Raw genomic sequence first — 20,865 nt, forward strand, 5'->3', positions numbered from 1 at the left:
CTGAAGTTTTATATCTTTCTTTAGGATAGAAAGGCACCACAAACCTACGATATAAACAGAAACTTTCTGTAAGTAGTAAAGAAATAAAAACACATTATAATTTGGACTATTTCTGAGTTATTATCGCGGGTAATAAATCATCTGACAGTTCTGATTGTGTCTCTGTTGTGTTCTAGTCTGAATGGTTTAAAGAGCTGCTTTCAGTTCCATCTTAGCCTTAACAGACATAAACATACCGGAAAAAATGAATCGATTTTCAATCAGTGTTTTGCACCAAACAGTTAATAATAATAAACAAGTTTTCACTGAGGCTCTGTAAGAGCCATATGAATGAAATAAGTAATTATTGATATGACAGGAGCAGGAGGCTTTGACACTTAGGTGTGTCGACGTGGGAGTGACGTCACCAGGTATGAATGGGAAGGATACTGGCTTTGTGTGTATGAGGAAGCGGTGAGCGGGGCGGTCAGTCCTTGCAAAGTTTGGAGCCTGATCATCAAAATGGAATAAATCGATAATTGTGACAGAATAAAGAAGAGGTTTGGAGTTGATTGATAAACGGACAGATGAGATTCCCCGAGTTAACCCAGTGCTGCCCTTTACCATCATTAGTTTGTCGTGGTTTTAATAATAAAAACTTGTTAACAGTAAAAACTGTTTGGTGCAAAACACTGATTGAAAATTGATTTTTTTACTGTATGTTTATGTCTGTTAATAGTGGATTATCTGGAAAGGTTTGGGCCATTTTGTTGCAGAGTCCAGTTCTGCTTTAGCTTTAATTTTTTTAAGCGATGGGCTCACATTTTCCTCAGTTAACCCTTAGATACATGGTGGAGTAGTATGGAAGCACATGATAGGAAGAGGAAAACACCACCATTCTGCTCTGCCAATGCATGGTGGCTAATAAAAAAAGTCTGAATAATCTGCTTATACCTGGTCAGAAGTGACAAAATGGAAGTGACTCAATTGAAGATGATTTCATTTGCTGGCGTAGTCAAGTTAATGCAAGAAGTTATTTAAAATCAGTGGATGTCTGCTAACTTAATGGCATTTGCTTTTGCATCTTCAATTTTAAAGAGAGTCACGGATAAGACGTAATATTTAGATTCTAAAACATGAAGTCATGGATTACCAATGAAAAGTTCCGGGACAGTCCAATCATCTCAAAAAGTAAAAGTACAAATTAGGAATTATTTTTGGTTTTTAACTACCTCCTGAGATGGATCCAAATCAATGTACTCAAATCAAAAGTGGGATTTTTCAATAAATGGGGTGCCAGGTGTTTGAGAGGACGTAAACAACAGAAACCAAGTGGAAAAACAAGCCAGCAACAAAAAGGGAAGAAGGTGTTGCGGGGAAAATGCAGAAATAGGGCTGTCTGTTTCCATCTCGACATTTGTCATCCTCCTCTACTCAGTCTCATTTGCATGGGTCTGGAGATGAGAAAATAACCTGAATAAATTAACCAGACACACACCAACCGCATGGACACACATCCACGCATAGATTGAGCGGAGGGGGCGGCGGGCAGCTGGGCGGTGGGTTCTGCAAGCCATCTCATTTTCAATTTGTTCTCCATCATCTGGCGTGTTCACTCAGACACACAAGCACACGAGAAGCTGGCAACAGTGTTAGGATACTTGCACGTGAGTACACACTTTTCTGACTCCCATCTCACTTAAACAAAGTGAGAAGAAGAAGAAGAAAAAACATCATTTTGGCATAAACGCTTGGAACTGAGAGAGCTTTTCATCAAGCCAGCACTTAAACGAGTGTCTGTGGAGACTTATCAAAAGCAGTGGAGTGGTAATAATAATAATAATAACAGCTGGGGATGAGGGTGGAGTTGTGGAGTTGTAGAGCTGGGGGTGGGATATGGAAGGTGGTGGTGGTGGGCGGGGGGGATAACAACGATCCTGTCACTGTAAACAGTCATTAGCTGTCATTAGCTCTGCTCGGCTGGCACTCACCCACCGACGAGACGCAGCCCGAGCTAATTCAGCCGAGACATCCAGAAAGTTATTAGGGTGTTATGCGCTGCGCTTAAGGCTGGGAAGCGACTTCATTTATACTGTCTGCCACTGTGGGATTTAAAATAAAAAATAAAAATAAGGGAGGCTGCAATCCCTGCTCCACAATGGGAGCATGGGAATGGCTCAGGGCAGAAAAGCTGGTTTTATAGAGCCAGCTGTGGAGGCCAGGGGAAGACGGTATTAGCACAGTGTACAAACTCTGTGTGCGTTTAACCACGCTGGAGGTGGCGATGTGGTTTTGAGGCTTTAAAATGTTGGGGGAGTGTTTTATAGAGTGAGAATATATTCGAGGTGGCATTGTCAGACAGACCCAAAGAGAATCTGAGCGGCTGTTCAGCTGTTGATCCCTGATATTCTATTTCGATCCCCCAGCAACTGCTCTGACCACATCAGTCACACGCCTTGCTTTTTGAACCGGACTTTACAAGATGTTTCCGGAGCCATCTTCAAAGGAAATTATTAATTCCCCTTCTACTGTACAAATGTTGAGTTTTCCTAATGAAAGTGGAGGACATTATCTCTGCTGTGTGTGTATGAACCAATTTTATTTTTTTTTGTCCGTTTAGTCCGTACGCATGTGGAAGCAGAGTTTCCACTAAGCCTGCTAGGTGATGCAGGCAGATTTACTACTTAAAGCACCCCTCAAGGCTTATCCCTGTGCTTGCTGGAGGTTCACGTTTATTCAAATAGCCTTCTAATGACTTGCAGAGGTTTTACGAAAGGGAGTGGGCCAAAACAGTATCTATAAAATAATCAACATTCCAGCAGCCAGGAGCTTCCATGCTGGTTTGGGAATGTGGACAAAAGCTACTAGTTTATAGTGATGCCAGACTTGGCAAGCCAAATGCTGACAAATGGGAATTTTCTTTTAGTAAAAGCACTAAGAACTCCCACTGCTTTCAGTCTATAAATGCATTGGCCAACCATCTGTAATTTGTTGCATTCCATTTTTTTAATTTAAGAAAAATCTGATATAGACCTGGGACGTTTGCTTTCATGCATAGATGATAATCTTGTAATTTGTTCATTTTGACATGTATCAAAGAACCTGCGGCATATTTGTGCTTTTATGGAGAGAAACAGTGGTTATTCTAAAGTTACCTGTCTTGACTTGTGACCAGCTGGTTGGAAACTCAAATATCCAATCTTTTTCTATCAGATAACCCACTGCACGTTATCGCCATCAGGTCAGGCCGTCAATGACTCTCTTTGGTATGGGGGCGCAGTTACTGAGAGGAGCAGACTGAAACGTAGATATTTTCAGTGACAGTGAGGTGTTTAACACAAAATCAAGTGAGGAGAAGCAGAGATTTTCCAAGAAGTACAAAAGAAAGCCATTTTGTATGACATGTCAAGACAGGTTTGCAGTCAGATCGGGCTGTGAGAGTGAGAGAGAGCTAGGGTTCAGCAAAGTTTCTCTTTTGTTGCTTTTAAGCTTCCATCCCCCTGTCATAAAGGAAAATGCAGGATTTAGGAAATGTTGGCAGCCTTTTGAAAATATGAGTTTACATATTTATGTTCACAGAGACTACAGTTTCAGAAAGCTAATGCTAGCCCTCTAGCTAACCTTCTAGCAGTAGCCTAATGCTGCTGACATGCATTATTATGTATGATACTAGAGAAAATTGTAAATGTTAACTCCATAATCAATTTCTCTCTCTCTTTTTTTTTTTTAAAGAGACTGAATATTTCCCAAATAAACCAAAACCTTTTAGTCCCAGTAGGGAATAATTTATTAGATAAAGAAAAAGAAAAATCATTGACACAGAATAGTAATGTGCAATGCTACAACAGAATTCAGACTCATGTTCAGTATACCCCACATAGAAGTCATGGCTCACTTTCTTTAATGTTTTTTTTTTAATATACATAAAATTACTTAACTTTTTCTATTTGTTAGTCTATTTACAACCTTCTCTGAATACCCTAAAGGGGCTGCCCATAGGGTATACTTATGTCTCAGTCCGTAAACAGGAATTAGAACTCAGCAGCTCAAAACTGTACAAAACCTGCTGACTGGGGAACACCAACAAAAATTAGCATTTTCACTTTTATGTGTTTTTGTCTTGAACCAGTTAATTGGAATTGTGAGGTCAGACATCTAAGAAAACCAAAAAATGGTGTGAGCCAGGAAAAGCTTGATCAGTACATCTCTAAATGTTAATCATTGATTTACCAATCTTTCTGGAAAAGAGGTCTGAGAATTTTCCCAGAAACCAGCGTCAGGTTCACAAAAGTGACTGGCAAGTAGAAGCAGGAGGCAAGGTGAGAAAACATGGCGTGAAGCTTAAAGCGCACGCAGTGGCGATGTACTTGTGAGGCTGCGAAATTCCAACCTGGCTTGCTTTTGACACACAGCAACACTCTGCTGTCCTTGATGGCATTTTCTCAAGGCTTGGTGCCAATAAGATTGACGCCCTGTGAAAAATCCTGCACAAATATGACTTGAACTATGTCAGATTGACAGCCTTTCAGGGAAAAAAACGTTGACATGCAGCGCTCGCCTTGAAAAGTGTGTCAGGCAATGCAGCTGTCTAAGACTGATGGATCTGTGCAGTGCCAAATTCATCACACATATCCCAGCAGCATGGATATATATCATAAAAAGGTGGAAGGAATACATCACTGTTTGTGGACAGAGGAGACATTGATCATATGATTTTTATGGGGATCACGTACGCAGACAAATACTCTTAGAATTGGAGCATTAAACCTCACACACACATACATCTGTTCTAAATAAAGTCTCCCTGTGGCACACAAAAGCCCTGCAACCAGACACACCAACACATACACACACACACACACACACGTGGGGCTGAGCATTTGATACTTGTTATAGGTTTTAATGAGCTGAGTGGGTCTCTGTCTCTGCAGGACAGAAGAAAGTCATCAGCAGAGTTCAGCTCCTCGTTGCTTCCAGACACGGGCGTCAGTCACACTGCATCACACTTAACTTCTTTCCTCACACATACACCGAGTCCTGACTTCCACTCGCTCATCCTCACACCTCTCTCTCTCGACTTCTCCTCGCCCCCTCTCTTCCCCTCCCCGATTCCAAACTCCGGCTCGCTGCTGCTTTGGTTTTTCATGAGGTGTTCTTCTGATACGCCTCCTTGATGTTTTTCCACCGCTCTTTTATTTCCTCCGTCACTCTTTTCTGCGTCCTCCTTTCCTATTCAAGTTTTCCTGTCTCTTTGTTCCTGCTGCTCATTATCTGAGCGCAGCCTTGAAGCGCAGGAGTCTTGGATAAAAAGTCACACCTGGCTGTTTGAGTTAATACTGAGCATTCCTGCTGATATGTCAGAGTAACCAACTGGTGCAGCCACTGAGCTAATGACGATCCTAGTACGTGGAGTATGGTGGCCTCAAGGAGACGCACAAAAACGTGCAAGATTTTTTTTTTTTTTAATCGGTGAAAAGGTTGGTGAGGATAAAAAATATCTATGACAAAAACCTTTCAGAATCATATTTCTGAACTTAATGTTTGTTTTCTTTTCCTTAAACAGATTTTAATGACGATATATATATATATATGTACGTATTAAAATCTGTTTAAGGAAAGAAAAACATTTAATTCAGAAATATGATGCTGAAAGGTTTTTGTCATAGATATTTTTATTTTTATATATATATATATACAGTATATAATGTGCTTTTTTTTCCTTCTTAAAAATAATCTGCCATTGCTTCAACTTTTACGATACCATTCCAGATACAGTCCACATTTTGCAGATGTTTAAGAATTAAATAAATTATTTATTTAAGTTGGAGAAAATGCAGTGGAACACTCCCAAATGCCAACTTTCCAATCCAATACGGCAGCTCCTTGCATCAACAATAGTAAGTTGTGGTGAAAACATGTTTATTTTACAAGTCATACTTGTAGGAGTGAGTCTAAAATCAAAGCTCCGCGTAAACTGAGGAAACTAAACCAAGAGGCGCTACAGAACAACGGCTACCAGGGTGTCGCCATATTGGATTCCTGTCTTCTCAGACTATGTTGGAACGCTATTGACTCGGGAATGACGGCTGTTCCAGCTCAGAGTTCCGACTTCGGAGGTAAATGAAACTTAGCGCAACTCCTCCAACATCTCTGGTAAAACAAATGTAACATTTTTGAAATTGCATCTCTATTGTTTTAAGTTGTTCAGCCTGTCTTCGTATGATGTAACATTAACTTTTTTCAGGGGGAAAAAAATCAGACGTTCTAGTGAGACAGATATTCTCTTATCTTCATGAGTCTTGAAGCAGTAATTCAAATGTTAGCATCTGGAACTGTGGCAAAGAAGACTAGAAAGGCTTCAAGTTTATCTTGACAACTCACAGTGAACAGGATGGTAAGGTTGGTAAGGGACAATAACTATCCACCTTATTCCTGGGAGGCTTACTGGGGAAATGATTATGGGTCTTATTTCCGGCAGCACCCGGAAGTAGCAGTATTTCATTGTAATTTGTAGGGTTTTTGGCTAATCTATATTCATGATAGAAGTTACATCTCTCTTTTCGGTTATTGTACAATATTTAGTAAAACTTGTTTACGGCCACGCCGTGCTATCAGAAAGCTGTTCAGTACAGAAGAGCGTAATTATGTGTTATTACAGGAACACAGCGTTAAGTTTTGTAACGGAATAACCGTGAATTAACAGCACAGCTAGCAGCTTGTTTCTCTGACAGTAATAAAGAAGAGAAAAGCAGGGAAGTTCTGAGCTGCAGGTTTGTGCCGACAGTATAAAACAGCAGAACTACATAATATTAGCTTAGTGTGATGTGAATTAGATTTTTTTTTTTTTATTTGAATTTTAAAAATAATAAAGTTAATGAAGTGGCTGCAGCAAGTGTGTTTTATCATTATGTTTGGATCAGCAAATATAAAACAAAATAAAATATCTGGGTTTATTTAGTCCATCAGAACCATAACCTCGAGGTTCTCAGTTGCTGAGTGACGCTGCAAATCAGGAGAAATGACCGCAGCTCCTGCGCTTCAGACCATAATACGGATAATCTCCCCCCACTGGACTAGAACCGAACCGAATCACACATTAACCTGTTATAGAAAGCAACTTGCCACTGGAGAAGGTCGTAAGATTGCCTTGTGGAGCTCGGGTAACTGTTGTGCTGTTCGTGGCTGTACTCTAATAATCAGACCAAGTTTAATTTGTGGCTGCATCAGCAAATGTGTTTTGAACGTGCTCCTGAAACAAAAAGGCAGAGTTTCTGTGATAAGCGGTAGTTGTCGTCACCTACCGACAGCTAAGGAAACAAAAAGAATTTGGCTAAAAATTCTAAACTTGGAACAGAGAACCCAAAATGCTTTATGTGTGCTCGTTTCATTGTGTGGATAAAAAGCCAACGGAAGAAACCCCGCATCCGTATCTGAAGCAACAGAGTCAGTGAAGTAGCTAAATAAGCGAGTGCGGGTTATTTGCGGCCATTTCTGAAGGTCACCATCCCTCCCCGCAATAGCTGTAGGTTGCGGTAAAACAATATTGCCACATTTAAGCTGTGATAGTTGATGTTCCCACATATTTTATATCCTAAAAAGCTCTGACGAACGCTGGTGAGCGAGTTGCTAACATGTAAACAAACCGGCGGTTCCGGTTTACGGCGGAAGTTGCGCCCATAAATCACGCAAAGCCTCATGAGGGCTAGGAATAAATAAAGAAAACTGGTCACCAAGATTCCATAGCAACCACTAGATCAATGAGATTTTTTTTGCTACTGTTACAAACATAAATATTTGGATTATGCTAAATGAACTTAAAACTATGAATTAACTTCTGGTCAGATGAGACTAAGATGCAACTTTTCCTCATCAAAAAGCTCAAGTTTGCTGTTCCTCGCTCACAAGAGTGGCAGCACATGTGGTCTTCTGCTGCTGTGGCCCATCTGCATCAAGGTTTCCGACATGCTGATTTTAGCTACCTTGGTATCATCTCAAACCAGACTGCTCATACTGCTCTGATGCCAACAAAGCATTTTTCTCCAGACAAATGCTGCACACTGGGTATTGACACTTTTTTTGGCCCATTTTCTGTAAACCTGAAAGATTATTGTGTGTGAAAATCCCAGGAGATCAGCAGTTTCAGTCCAACTCATCTGGCATCAACCATCATGCCAAATTCACATTTAAAATGCACTCAAATCTCATTTCTTCCCAATTCTGATCCTCCCATTAATATTCAGCAAGTCATCTTCTGCACACCTTGATCCTGCTGATTTGCATCAAACGAATAAGTTTAAAATTATGTGCTCCTGATTTAAATTTTGTATCATATTTTAGGATTTTTATCATCATTTACTTCCATAACTTTTCAAAAATAACTGATTGCTAAGAAACTGTATAGTAAAGTGAAAAGGAAGTAGGGAGGGACAAAATTATCTTTGTCCCGAGTTTTATTAAGGCTTGTAAAAATGATACGTTTTCTCTTTTTAAACATATTTCCCCATTTCTTTAAATTGTTGTATGTTCTTGGCTTGGTTCTGTGTAGAGCTATTGCGACCTAAGCCTCAGGGCTCCCACAGTGATTGCTGAGCAGATTGGCGATCACAGAGTAATAAGACTGTTGAGGAGAATTAGCCTGTTGGTTTCGGGTCATATGGTGCGACGGCCCCCGACAAATAAAGAAAACTGTCCGTGTGTGACCCACGGGGCAAAATGTCTGAACCATTCAAGATATTTCTCCTCATCCTCCCCTGGTGCACCACAGGGTCGCTGTGACACGGTGTGAGAGGATGAGGCTTAGTCACACAGACATATTTCTCAGCTCAATCATTGCTTGGAATCAAGGCTAATAAAAACGAACACAGACTCCACACTCATTGGCCGCATTTTTCATCACTCGCTTGTCAAAGGTCGAGTTGGGAAAGCTCACTGTTTCCCTCCTCATCCAGAGCATAAAGTGGCTCATTCTGAGGGCACAATGTAGCTTCATAAACAGACATCTTTCACATATTTCACAATGGCGCCTGAGAGGAGATATTTGTTTTCCCTTGCAGCCTAAGAGTCATGAAGTCACACTGGCAGGGAAAAAAATAATGCCATTAATGAAAGCCAAATTGAATTAAAGCATGGATTTGACCGTGGGTTTCCTCAATGTCATGGGCTGACACAGAGATTCCTCTATCTGCCTCTTCCAAACACACACACACTCATATATATACAAATAATCCCGTTGCTGGGAATGAGGTCTCTCAATCTCCACAAACAATCAGATAATCCTCCAGGAATCCTTTACTTCTCATGGTCTCTATATCACAGATAAAAAGGGAAGGGAGGGAGGCAGACACATACCAATTCACAATCACACACATGCGCGTTCGATTCATAGCAGCTGCCTTTATCCTAAAATATAGTCTGCCCATCTTAAGCAGCTCAGGTGGCATCAGGGAGTTTACCATATAAATGACCTGCCTGCCTGCCGGTAGATAAAACTTACTCCATTGACTGAGTGCCATAAAGTGTTTTGTGCGAGAGCGAACGAGCCAACCTGCTTGCTGGTAGGAACGCAGTGTGAGCCTGTGTGTGGTCTCACTCTCTCTGTGTGTGTTCGTTGCTGTACTTCTTATTTAACAGCGCCTTGAAAAAGAATTCACACCCTTGGACAATTTTTTTTCCCCCTTTTCTTTTTAAAGTTTAACGTGTTCTTTTGGTAATATATATGAAAGTTTGACAAACTAGGACATAGTCGTGAGATAGAAGGATTTTTCTTCACTAATAAAAGTATGAGGACTGTGGTGCATTTGTATTTGGTCTTCCTGAGTCAATACAATCTTTTGTTGTACTTACAGCTGCAAATCTTTTGGGATTTCTCTAGCAGCTTCACACATCTAAAAATATATCCAGCTTCAAACAGATTTAACGGAGAGAGTCTGTGAACATTAATTTTCAAGTCTTCTCACAGATTTTCAGTAAGATTCATGTCTAGACTTTAACTGGGCTATTCTAAAACATTAATAAGCTTTGATTTAAATCATTCCACTGTCGCTCCGGTTTTGTGTTTACTGTTGCTCTCCAACTGAAAGCAAAACCGCAGGCCTCTATTTCTCTTTTGAGCACCATCCATCTTTCCATTAACTCCCTGCTGAAGAAAAACATCCCACAGCATGATATTGCCAACACCATGTTACCCGGTGCTGACGCTTTGTTAATTTTACAGTGTTTTGAATGCTAACCAAAAAGTTCAATTTTGGTCACATCTAAGTAAAACACCTTCCTCCACATTTTCAATATGCTCCATACAAAACGTCTGGCAAATCACAAGCAAAACATGTCATTACTTTCCATTTTCTCTTTGTATCACTCTTTCATAAATGCTACCTTGGTGAAATCCACAGTCATTAGGTGGATACTGTTTAATAATTATGTTATTTCTGAAGGTAATTTGTTGCAATGAGTAATATTTTTCTCTTGCAGAGTTCTCTCACTCTGCAAGTGAAAAAACTGAAAAGTTCAAGAGGTATGACCATTTTTTTTTCGGAGCTGCTGTATCTGTTACAAGAAAAGACAAGTGGCTGTCATGACTTTGATTTGTTTCTTGATCAGCACCATCATTCCGGGCTGCCAGGAATCCCTCTGCCAACCCAGCAGCCCGAACCCATTCGCCAAACACAACTGGACTGGCTGATAGCGAAGCCGACTGGCAACCGGACCGTTGCCACTGGGCTGTGGCGCCTCGCCTGCTGTCTGTTACACTGTTGCATTTGAAGACGCATGTAAATAGGATCTGAATGAGCTCCTCGCACCTGCAGCTTGTGAGGTGATGGAGTGCGCTGCGTGGGATTATAGGAACAGCCAGCCATGAGAAACATTTTTTTCCCCTAAAATAATCCTTCAATGCATTGTTTCCTTCAATCCTTTTTTTTTTTTTTTACCTCGCCTTACTCTGTCCCTCACGTCTGTTTCTTCACAGACCGCACAGACACACAATGGGAGAACTGGTATTTTTAGAAAAGCAGCCTCAAGAGGATTCTCATCAAATATATTCAAGATGCAATGTGCTTAAAAATGTATTCGCCCCCATTAACTTGGTTGTTTTCCATATTCGCGAGCAAATACAAACAAAAGCAATCCCAAAGATGGCACCTTCGAAATGCACCTTAGCTTTGGCGCCTTGCCGTTGTGCGAGGGAGTTGGAGGGCATTGCTACCGCACGAACAGTGTAGCTGAGTCTGAGAATTAAAGTCTTTGAACTCTTTGCAACTCTAGCTGCACAGAGACACAACTTCAGCTTTAAAAGCCACTCTTTTGCCCTAAAGACACTTGCAGTACAACGCTCCAAAAATAAGCTTTTATAAAGCTGCTGACCCAAACATTTTTCAGGGGTGTGAAGCAGAATAGCAGCAGCTCTGGTTATAAGAAGGCACCACATAGTAGACCAAAACAATTTAAGATATATATTCATGTTTAGCCACCGAAACACGCAAAAGAAACTGAACAAGGTGTGTGAATTAGTCGGTACGAAGGAAATGTGAAGTCTCCTTCTCCACACTGGAACTGGGACAAATATGAAACAGATCTGAATGAAGCTTTCCCAGAATATGTCGGAGCCAAAGATCTGTCCTTTTCGTTGGAGCCGAGTCTGATATTCCTTCACTGTTCATTAATTAACTTTATTTCAAAAGGAAAGGGAGAACATGGATGTAGAACAGTAAGAACAGAGAAGCTTGGAAATAAACAAAAAGGCCAGATAACTTTAATGATTTAAAACTGGCAAAGAAACTGTGTTCCACAGAAGTATTCATACGCTTTGAACTTCATTTTCTCTCACATTACAGCCATAAACTTCAGCGTAATTTATTGGGATTTGATAGAATACAAGCCCATGCATTATTGTGAAGAGAATGAATAATAAAACACGACTTTCTTTTTTTTTTTTTTTTAGAAAAAAAGTCTCGAAAATATGGCAAGCATTTGTATTCAGTTTATTTTGCTGCTACTAAAAAAGATCCAGTTGTTGATAAGCTGAATCAACTCTGACCAATTTCCTGTCACTGCTAAAGAAAATATTTACATGCTGGCATCTCAATCTCTTAAAACTTTGGGATATTGTTTCACAACCAAACTCTGCTTCACCCTTCTTGTTTTTTTCTTTAACTTTGGAGTATTTCTTAGTCTTCAAATTTTGACCCCAGGCACATTTAAATTGTTTTATTTTGGGGGAAGAATGTAATTTTTGGGGCCTGCAAGTACTTCCAGTTGAATGTGACTAAAAGTTTAAACAGCACATGATGCTGTTTATTCAACAAACATTTGATGCCTTCATAGAAAAGTAAAATTTATAAATTACTCTCAGTTGCACTATAGCTACTGATGAGGAGACTTTTGAAAAAAGTTGGTTGCATTGGAAAGTGCAAACGTGGGTAGTGAAGATTGGAAATGGCCCAATATTTCCCTGTCAACAACTTTAAAATCTATTTATTGTCAAGCACACACATAGTCGGCATGTAGCTGCATTTTTGTAGCTGAGCCAAAATTTGTCGAAGAATTTAAGTCATATGAGGTTATGTCCTTGCCGCAACAATTAAAAGGTGCAGCGGCCTATAGTCATGCAGGAGTTAGCATAACATGAATTAAATGGAAGAAATAAATATATTCATAAAGCTTTAGTTAATATTTGCCAGTGGAACAAGACATTTTCCCCACATTATAAGTTAAAATGTCTTTTTCCACTGGCAGATTATTTCACTTATAACTAGTACTTTTACATCAATATTAAGGAATTATTTGCTAAAAGCAAGCTTCTATGTCATACTGAAAAGTTACATGCAAGTTAGTTTTGTCTAACTAAGACAAAACAATTTCAAGTATACTAAGATATTTGTACTAGAAAGTACACCAAAAATACTTGGTAAAATTTTGTGTTTCTGCAGAGTAAAGTCAGATTCCAGAAGGTGAAAATCTAAACATGATTCCGACTCTCGACAACCTCAGTCACCAGTGACTCTTTAGCCAAAAGATGATACATGAAGAAAAAAAAAAAAAAAAAAACAGTAACACATGACTATTTCAAGAATGCAAGTGTGGGAGTCAAGTTGTGTCACATCACATGATGTCTCGCTTAGATTTTACAGGCCAGACTCTAGGGAAGAATAAAACCTTTAGGACATAACGGAGGATTCCTACGATCTGAATTACTCACAAGAGGACAATCATTTCTTACAACAGGAGCCAATTGCTCATACCTTCTTTCCCCAACAGGAAATCCAGAAAGTGGTAGGTGTAGGCCACTCCAACTTTAGTCTCCACTTGAGGCCGTCTTAGGGTGGAGTAGATGTTGCCAGGGCTATGCCTTTCCTCGGCCTTCCTCAGCTTTGGGAGCCTACACCCCATTTCTCTGGAAAGATTGAGGAGAAAATGGCGCTAAAAGTACTTAAAAATCACCAAGAACATTCAGAGAATTGTGGCAATAAAGCTGGAGAGAGCATTGTTATGATTTCTAAATATAAACAATGTATTTGCACTTTTATGGAGTGTGATAGTCACACACAAACATAACTGCTATTGTTCATATGCCACCTTCAGCTTCGAGAAACGATGTGTGAATCAAACTGACACGTTCCAACCACACACACACACACACACCCCAACTGAAATATGAGCGTGTCAGCCATTACCTACTCGCCGGGCTGTGATACGGGCATCTCCTAATCAAATAGGGCTGATTGAGAGCGACATGTTTGATCAGAATGAATTAAAGCAGAAATGAGAGCGATTTCCTGCCCTGTCAAGCAGAGCGACATGAGACGACACGGACAGGAAAGAGGAAAGGGGAAGCAAAAAACGTTGAGGATGTCAAATAGATAACCTATTTCTATGCTGATCCGAGAAATATTTGATAATATAAGGCTTTTTCTAAATGGAAACACTTGAAAATATCTTAAAAGAAGGATTTGGATAAGCCGTTGAATTTCTTTTAGGTATCCTTCTTCCTTGGACATTCAAAAAGCAATTTTTACCTAAGAATGCCAGTTTAAATATGTATAAGCATAGAAAAACAGACAAAAGTAGAGGAAAGACAAAAAAGGAGGGTAAAATCACCAAAAAAAGGGGGGGAAGGGTCAAATATCATCAAGTTAATTCGAAGCGACAGGACTGTTACTCTCAAACCATCCCCACAGATACGCTTAATATTTGCGTCTGCACATCTGCATATCTATATGAGTTGATGTGTTTGTCTTCCCCAGGGGAAGGTCTATATCTGTATCTCTGTATCTGTTCAGGGAGCGTGGAGAATGACACGGTAACTCTCATTGGGCCAACTGCACGGACATTAACTCTGCTAACGATCCTAACAGAACACATTATGCTGTGGGTGTGTGTGCGTCTGTGTGTGTTTTCTGACTTCTAGCTTTGACAGTGCTTTGAAAGGTTATGAAGTTCTAAAAAGAGGGCTGCATCTTTTTTATGCTTAGCTCATCTGTTTTAAAGAGGACACATATTTAAAATTTGCAGTGTAGGAATAATTAGGTGTCATTATTCTTTTAATACAACATGTCTGTCTTTCATAATGAGTACAAATGAGGAGAGAAGCAGGGATGGAGTTCTAGTGGAAGGAGAGTGAGACACTCAGTATGTCTCAGTTTCTTAGCTCTCCTCTTCCTCCCACCACCCCACTTTTTCCTCTTAAGTTCTTCTGCCATCAGCTCTTCCGCTCGCTTCGTTTCAGAAGTACTTATCAGACCCAAACATTAATCACACCTTTTCCGTTTAAGCTATTTTCTGCTTCTTTCTAGCATCTTTGATTAACCTGCCTCCATTCATCTTCTACAATGCCCTTGATTAGTTTTATAGTAAACTACATTCAATCAATTTGATTACAAGACTTTCAAGCTTTTCTTTGCTTTGTGTCGTCTGACCTCTATGTTGTCTCAGTTGTGAATTTGTATTCTCCACAGCGAAGTGACATTCTGTCACATTCTAGCCAAGTCTGAAGCAGCTGGGATGAGAGGTCGTTCCTCTAAGAGGGTGTTTCTCAACTAGAAAAAGGTGGACCGCCCCCTATAGGTCTCTCTAGTTTACAACTCTAGGAGACGACATCAAGCATCTTGTTAACGAGGAACGGCCGGATGAAACGGGATTGTATAGACAGATAGGGGCCTTGCGATGCTCCACACAGCTGAGTCGTCCATCCAACCATTCATCCATAGTCTTCCACTTAACTGAGATCAAGTTGCAGGGGTGACAAATCTAGGAAGGATGCTCACACATTTTCCGAAGTGTCCCTCTCCATCTCATTCTCGCAGATCCCAGACCAGAAGGGATACAATAATCCTCTCAAGAGTTCTGGGTCTTCCCTGGGGTCTCCATGTAGCATAAAGTGCCCAGAAAACCCCTAAAGAGAGGCTTTCGGAAATCACTCCAACTACCTCCTTTTGAGTAGCAGCTCTACTCTGAACTATTCCTTGGCTAAAAAGCTCCTCACTGCATATCTAAGGCCAAGTCTGAGAACCCTGCAGAGATGTTGTCCTTTCCACCTTGATTTATCTCATGACCACAAAGGTAAACTGGTGAATCAAGAGCTTCACTTATAGGCTCATCTCTTTCTTCACTACGACACTACAAGAGCCAAGAGCTAGCCACTACTGCTGAGGAGGTCCCAACTAACCTACCCTTGTCCTAATCCATCTTATTCTCAAAACAGCAGAACTCTTTCACTTGAGGTAGAGACCAACCCCTTGTACAGAGTTCATTTTACTGCACTTCAAAGGAGCTGACTCAAAAAGCAAAGCTCTTGATTTACTGGTTCACCAAAGTTTTGACCCTCATTTATACTCACGAGAAATGGATCCCATCCAAAATGACATCTTGCATACAAGCCACTGTAGCTACATGTTGAGCCTACAATGGTTGTGCTCAACCTTACATTGAGAACTTCTGTTATCCACAGGGAGCTTAGAGTAGAGATGATGCTCCTTCAAAGCAAAAAGTGTCAGTTGAGGTGATTTGAACATCTGATCAGGATGCCTCTTGGGTCCCTCCCTTCGAAAGTTTTGCAGCCCTGTCCAAATAGGAAAGCCTCCTGTGAAAACCCAAAATTCACTGCAGACTATATAATCTTGGCATGATGATTCAAACTGTGATTCAAACTGAACAAGCTGGAGAATTTTTCTAGGGAGAAGGTTCTCTGGGTTTCCCCCATGTTACTCAGCTCAATTTCAGACATGCAGAAAGACTAGATAGTCTATTCCTGTTAATTCTGGCTCTTGCAAGCCACAATGTTGCTCTTTCAATCACAGAGAATTAGCCTATTGAAAGGCATCAGTAGGGACTATGCATCACTTCTGGTCTGACAATGCCTCAGGATCTCTCAGAATAAGTTGGAGAGTGTTGCTGGAGAGATGAATACCTACATCTCCCTCCTTGACTATTTACTTCCTTGGCCAATTTTTGAATAAATGCAAGAGAGTGAATGGGTAAGTTTCTGGGCAGAAATTGAACGAAAGCTCATCCTACAACATCAAACTCTCCTATCTTTACTGTCTTTAGACAGCAAAAATATTTGCTTTCCACTCTTCACTTCATTTTTAAACACTTTCTTTCAGGCAACTCTCCTATCAAGTCTGTCCTGAAAACTACTGTATTACAATGTCTCCAAAGAGAGGAAACTCTGGGTTATGACAATGTTAGCATGCAGTCCTACTCCCAACTTAATATCCTTGAGGGGTTTACTTTAATATGATCTGTCAGCTAAAGGGACAAAAGTTTCATGTGGGTATGTTGAGCAGGATTCATCTCCGGCTAGTTAGGGAAAAGGGATTTGAGGTTAAAAGGAGGCTGAAGCACAGGAGGGAAAATATTTTAAATTGTACCATAAAGCAGACACTCTTATGCCTCTGAGGTTAGATTTGAAGATATGTTGTTAACCCCATTCCAATCCAAGACACCTAAACTAAATCACCCACATGTTTAACCATATTTCTCTCCATTTCCTTTGCATAATGCAGTATTTTAAACAACTATTGAAATTACAACTGTCATGTTGCAAATGACAGTTGATTTTGTCAGATGAAAGGTGACTGGTTGTACATCTAGGCTCTGAAAAGCCAAGTGTGTCGGTGTTTGATCCAGCATCTCATTTGCTCTTTAATTGTATACCGATAATTCAGTCCTATGCCTAGACCTCACTTTTAACAGATGAACTCTGTCAGAGAGGGTTAAAAAACATGTCTCTAATTGAACACAACACTGACATGAAAACATAAGGTTGTAGTGGCAGAGAAATTCATCTGAGCTTAAGACTGGAGGCCTTTCTGGGGCCTTTTTCTCTGTGAGTTGACTTCAAATACAACCTCTCCCTTGCTGTCACACAAACACACTGGGAGAAAAGGGCATTGACAGCAAAAAAAAAAGAGACCCTTTTGCCAAAAAGGGAGAGAAGAGTGAGACAGATGAAAGGAATAAAAAAAGAGACTGAGGTAAAAGACAGGGAGTAGCAGAGGGCTTCTCATTAGAGAATCTCTTGTAACGGAGAGGTTTTGAAATGGCAGGGGATTTATGTGAGAGCATAATCTGCCTGCACTTTGTCACTGCTGTACTACCTCCAGTGCCACTTGAGGGATGATGGTTTTACAAGAAACATTATTCATCTGGAGAGAAAACTGCATATGGACTCAGACCAAGGAAAAATCCAAGTGAAATTAGATAGAACCACCTTTGAGAGGCTGACATGTTTTTTTCTTCCATCCACTAAGCACTATCTGAAGTCAAAACCATTGCATAAAAAAAGAAAGAACTAGATGACATTTTTTTGTATACTTGAATGCAACTTAGGAATTGGACTTATGACCAGTAGAGGTTCTACTGGTTGCATTATGTGTCCAGAAGAAATAATGGTGTGAACAGGTAAACAAGTCCAAGTTTTTCTTCAATTCTTGCAATGTATTTTGATATAAGAGTATTTTAAGAATCTAAATCTACTTTAGTTATATTCAGTTCTGCATTAAGTGAAAGATATGATAAATGGATGATGGTAGATGACTTATTGTAGATGATAGGCTCTATGAATGCCTAGGCGGTGACACATCTGGCCAAGTGAGAATAAACAGAATGTGGTGTGCTTTGAGACAGACTAACACCAGAGCCTATAGCTGCTGCTTTGTAGCAGCAAAATTCTTCCCTGGCATAATAAGTTCCATTTCCAATTTTGTACCATAATTTATTTATTTATTTATTTTTTGCTATTTATTTTTCTTTAACATTTCAGATTCACATCCTAAAATCTGGAAAAATAAAAACAGAAAAAGCAAAATTGGTAGAGTGAAACAAAATAAAATAAAAGGATGCCATAGGGCCCCTCACATTATCTGCCAAGAAAAAAAATTATAGCTTGGAGACGCAATCATATTTCCTGTCAGAAGACTAAGCAAATTCCCAAAAATCACTTAAAATTTTTGGTTGTCAAAAGACCTACAGATTAATATTTTTTTTACCAATGCATTGTCATTTCATTCATCCCCACTTCAGTTTCTTACAGATATATTTAAACCATGACCCATCAGGTTTTGTCTTTTGTAGCTCAGTATTTTCATGACTGGCAAGAACAAACTAAGAGTGGTGCAGAATGTCAAGCGGTTGACAGCACAATATCATGCCAAAAAAACTGGGCATAAATCAACAAAAACCGTAAAGGTACAAAAGGGTGAAAAGATTAGAAAAGCATGGTTGATATAGAGTAGGGGCCTCAAAGTCTGGGGTCCTGGAACTTTTAGACGTGTCCCTGATCCAACACTCCTGCATCACCTCCTCAGTATGCAGTCATCTTCTCCAGAGTCATGCTAATGACCTCATTATTTGACTCAGGTGTGTTGAAGCAGAAACACATTTCAAAGTTGCAGGACAAAGATCGGCAGCAGCTTTTTTTTCTTAGCTAAAAACCTGGTTATGAAACAACCAAACAAAAACAAGAAATAAAAACTGGCTTAGGGACCAAATTAAGTGCAACCTGCCTGTTATCCCTCAGATGAGGGCGTTGATTATTTAAAGATGCAATCAGGCATGCAGTACATAAACCCATAATTCAAAGATTGTTGTGCTTTTGATTGTACAATCTTCTTTGTGACATATCCGAATTCAGCTAAATATACTAGCAGTACTGGTGCTTAGGAATCAATTGATGAAACAGAATTTTGTTACACTGCATAAAAAGATGACAAATTACTTGTTGTTGTATAAAGCATTTTTTAGACATTTTTCTAAAGCCGAAACCCTAGTTAGCAATGTGTCTGTTTTGGTATCCTTGGAGAGGGAATACTTTAGCAGGGAGCACCATCTTTTCAGCAGTGAGATGAACAAGATCCCTATAACAGATGGTTTGACGCCCACAGAGCCCAGCCTATATCTGCAGAAACACACAGTGGCAAGTACTAAAAGATGCTCAACAGGACCTGTTAGATTTTTTTCTTGGTTGCTTTAAAGAAAAAAACTGATTTGATTGTTTTTTTTTTTCCTTCTAGTTATCTCTAATTGAAAAAATAGTATAATTAATTATTTTTTGAAGGGTTTTGGATACATTCCTAGTTCCTTTTGCACAGTACTGTCTCCTATAAATTACAATAATAAAAATTTTATTAGGCCGAGACAGGATCAGCAGTCTGTAGTTTTATGGTTCTTGTATGTACACCTCATGATTGTACAGTATTTCACTGCATTTCAAAATCAGAGGTGACAGACCGATTCCTGCGGAGTGGGGCCTCCCTCCCACTGGGCTGCACCAAGTCTCAGATGTGGGATGCTGCCATGGATGGAGGGAGGAAGTAAAAAGGGGGGCAGTAATGAAATGAGGAGGAAAAGACAGAAGGAGGAGGAAATGGAGAGAGACAGACAGGCAGGGAGCAGAGTGGGGAGCATGTCAAGCTGCCTGGAGGGAGGTGTGATTCCTCCATGCAGAAATGTAGTCACCTCAAACGGTGTTTTAATGAGGCTGCGCAAGGAGGATAAAAACTAATTATGACAGTGATGTATTGGTCTGCCACACAACTTCTTGCACAGTTCCCTAAAAACAAAGCAGCTTAGGCAGAACAGAGAGGATTACACACACACACACAAAAACTGGTTATAGGAGCAAAGTCATTATATTTTGCCCTAGATTGTAAAATCTAATGTAAAATGATATACTGCATATGCCCCCAAGCCCCTGCAGGTCCTTGCTGCACACTGCACGTCAGCTTGCAGAAATAAAGCCATTCCACTCATATCCTGTTTACAAAAAAAAAAATAGTTAAGAGGATAAAACAGTTTTAAAACCACAGTTAGCAATAGTTGTAATGCAACAAGCCCTGAAATACTAATACGGAAGTAGTTTTTATGTTTGTTCTAGGTGATCTAAAAAATTTTATAACAAAATTGGTGATAACCAATATGAATATTGCCATTACAGCCAACGATTTATTGATTGATGACTAGTTAGATAGATACATACCCATTTAGTACAGTGAAAAATAATGACCACACCCCTGACATTGCTTCTCTGCTTTAAACACCTCAAAGCCTCCACTGCATCACTGCAGTTTCCCACTCCCGAAACACATACAGAAACAACTACAAAATGGAAATAAACATTGGTTATTAACATCAGCCCAGTTTTACTAATTGAGCCGATCTGCCAGTGCCTACACGATACATTGTTGGTATCAATGTATCGTGCGTCCTACTTTATTCTATTTTCTTAAATATGTCTTGGTAAGCATTTTTTATTTGGGAATATATCCATGTAAAGTGTGTGTAGGTGTATAAGCTAAAATGATAATGTATTTGGTCAAAAAGTAAAACATTTTTGGGGGTTTAAATCAGATCTGTACTTGTTTATTAGCAGCTAATATGTAAATGCAAGAT

The 20,865-nt window shown here is 39.8% G+C and overlaps 1 protein-coding gene across 2 annotated transcripts in view; it reads right to left on the bottom strand.

Moving 5' to 3' along the window:
- rftn1a (raftlin, lipid raft linker 1a) overlaps window positions 1-20,865 on the bottom strand; it is a 49,080-nt gene that overhangs the window by 25,708 nt on the left and 2,507 nt on the right. For both annotated transcript variants that reach the window (XM_028036668.1, XM_028036669.1), the window contains exon 2: window positions 13,218-13,369. In XM_028036668.1, the coding sequence (XP_027892469.1) occupies window positions 13,218-13,365 (148 nt within the window). In that variant the 5' untranslated portion in view covers window positions 13,366-13,369. The remainder of the gene's footprint in view (window positions 1-13,217; window positions 13,370-20,865) is intronic.

This window comes from Xiphophorus couchianus, chromosome 13 (assembly GCF_001444195.1).
Source record: "Xiphophorus couchianus chromosome 13, X_couchianus-1.0, whole genome shotgun sequence".
In the NCBI taxonomy this organism is placed as follows: domain Eukaryota; kingdom Metazoa; phylum Chordata; class Actinopteri; order Cyprinodontiformes; family Poeciliidae; genus Xiphophorus; species Xiphophorus couchianus.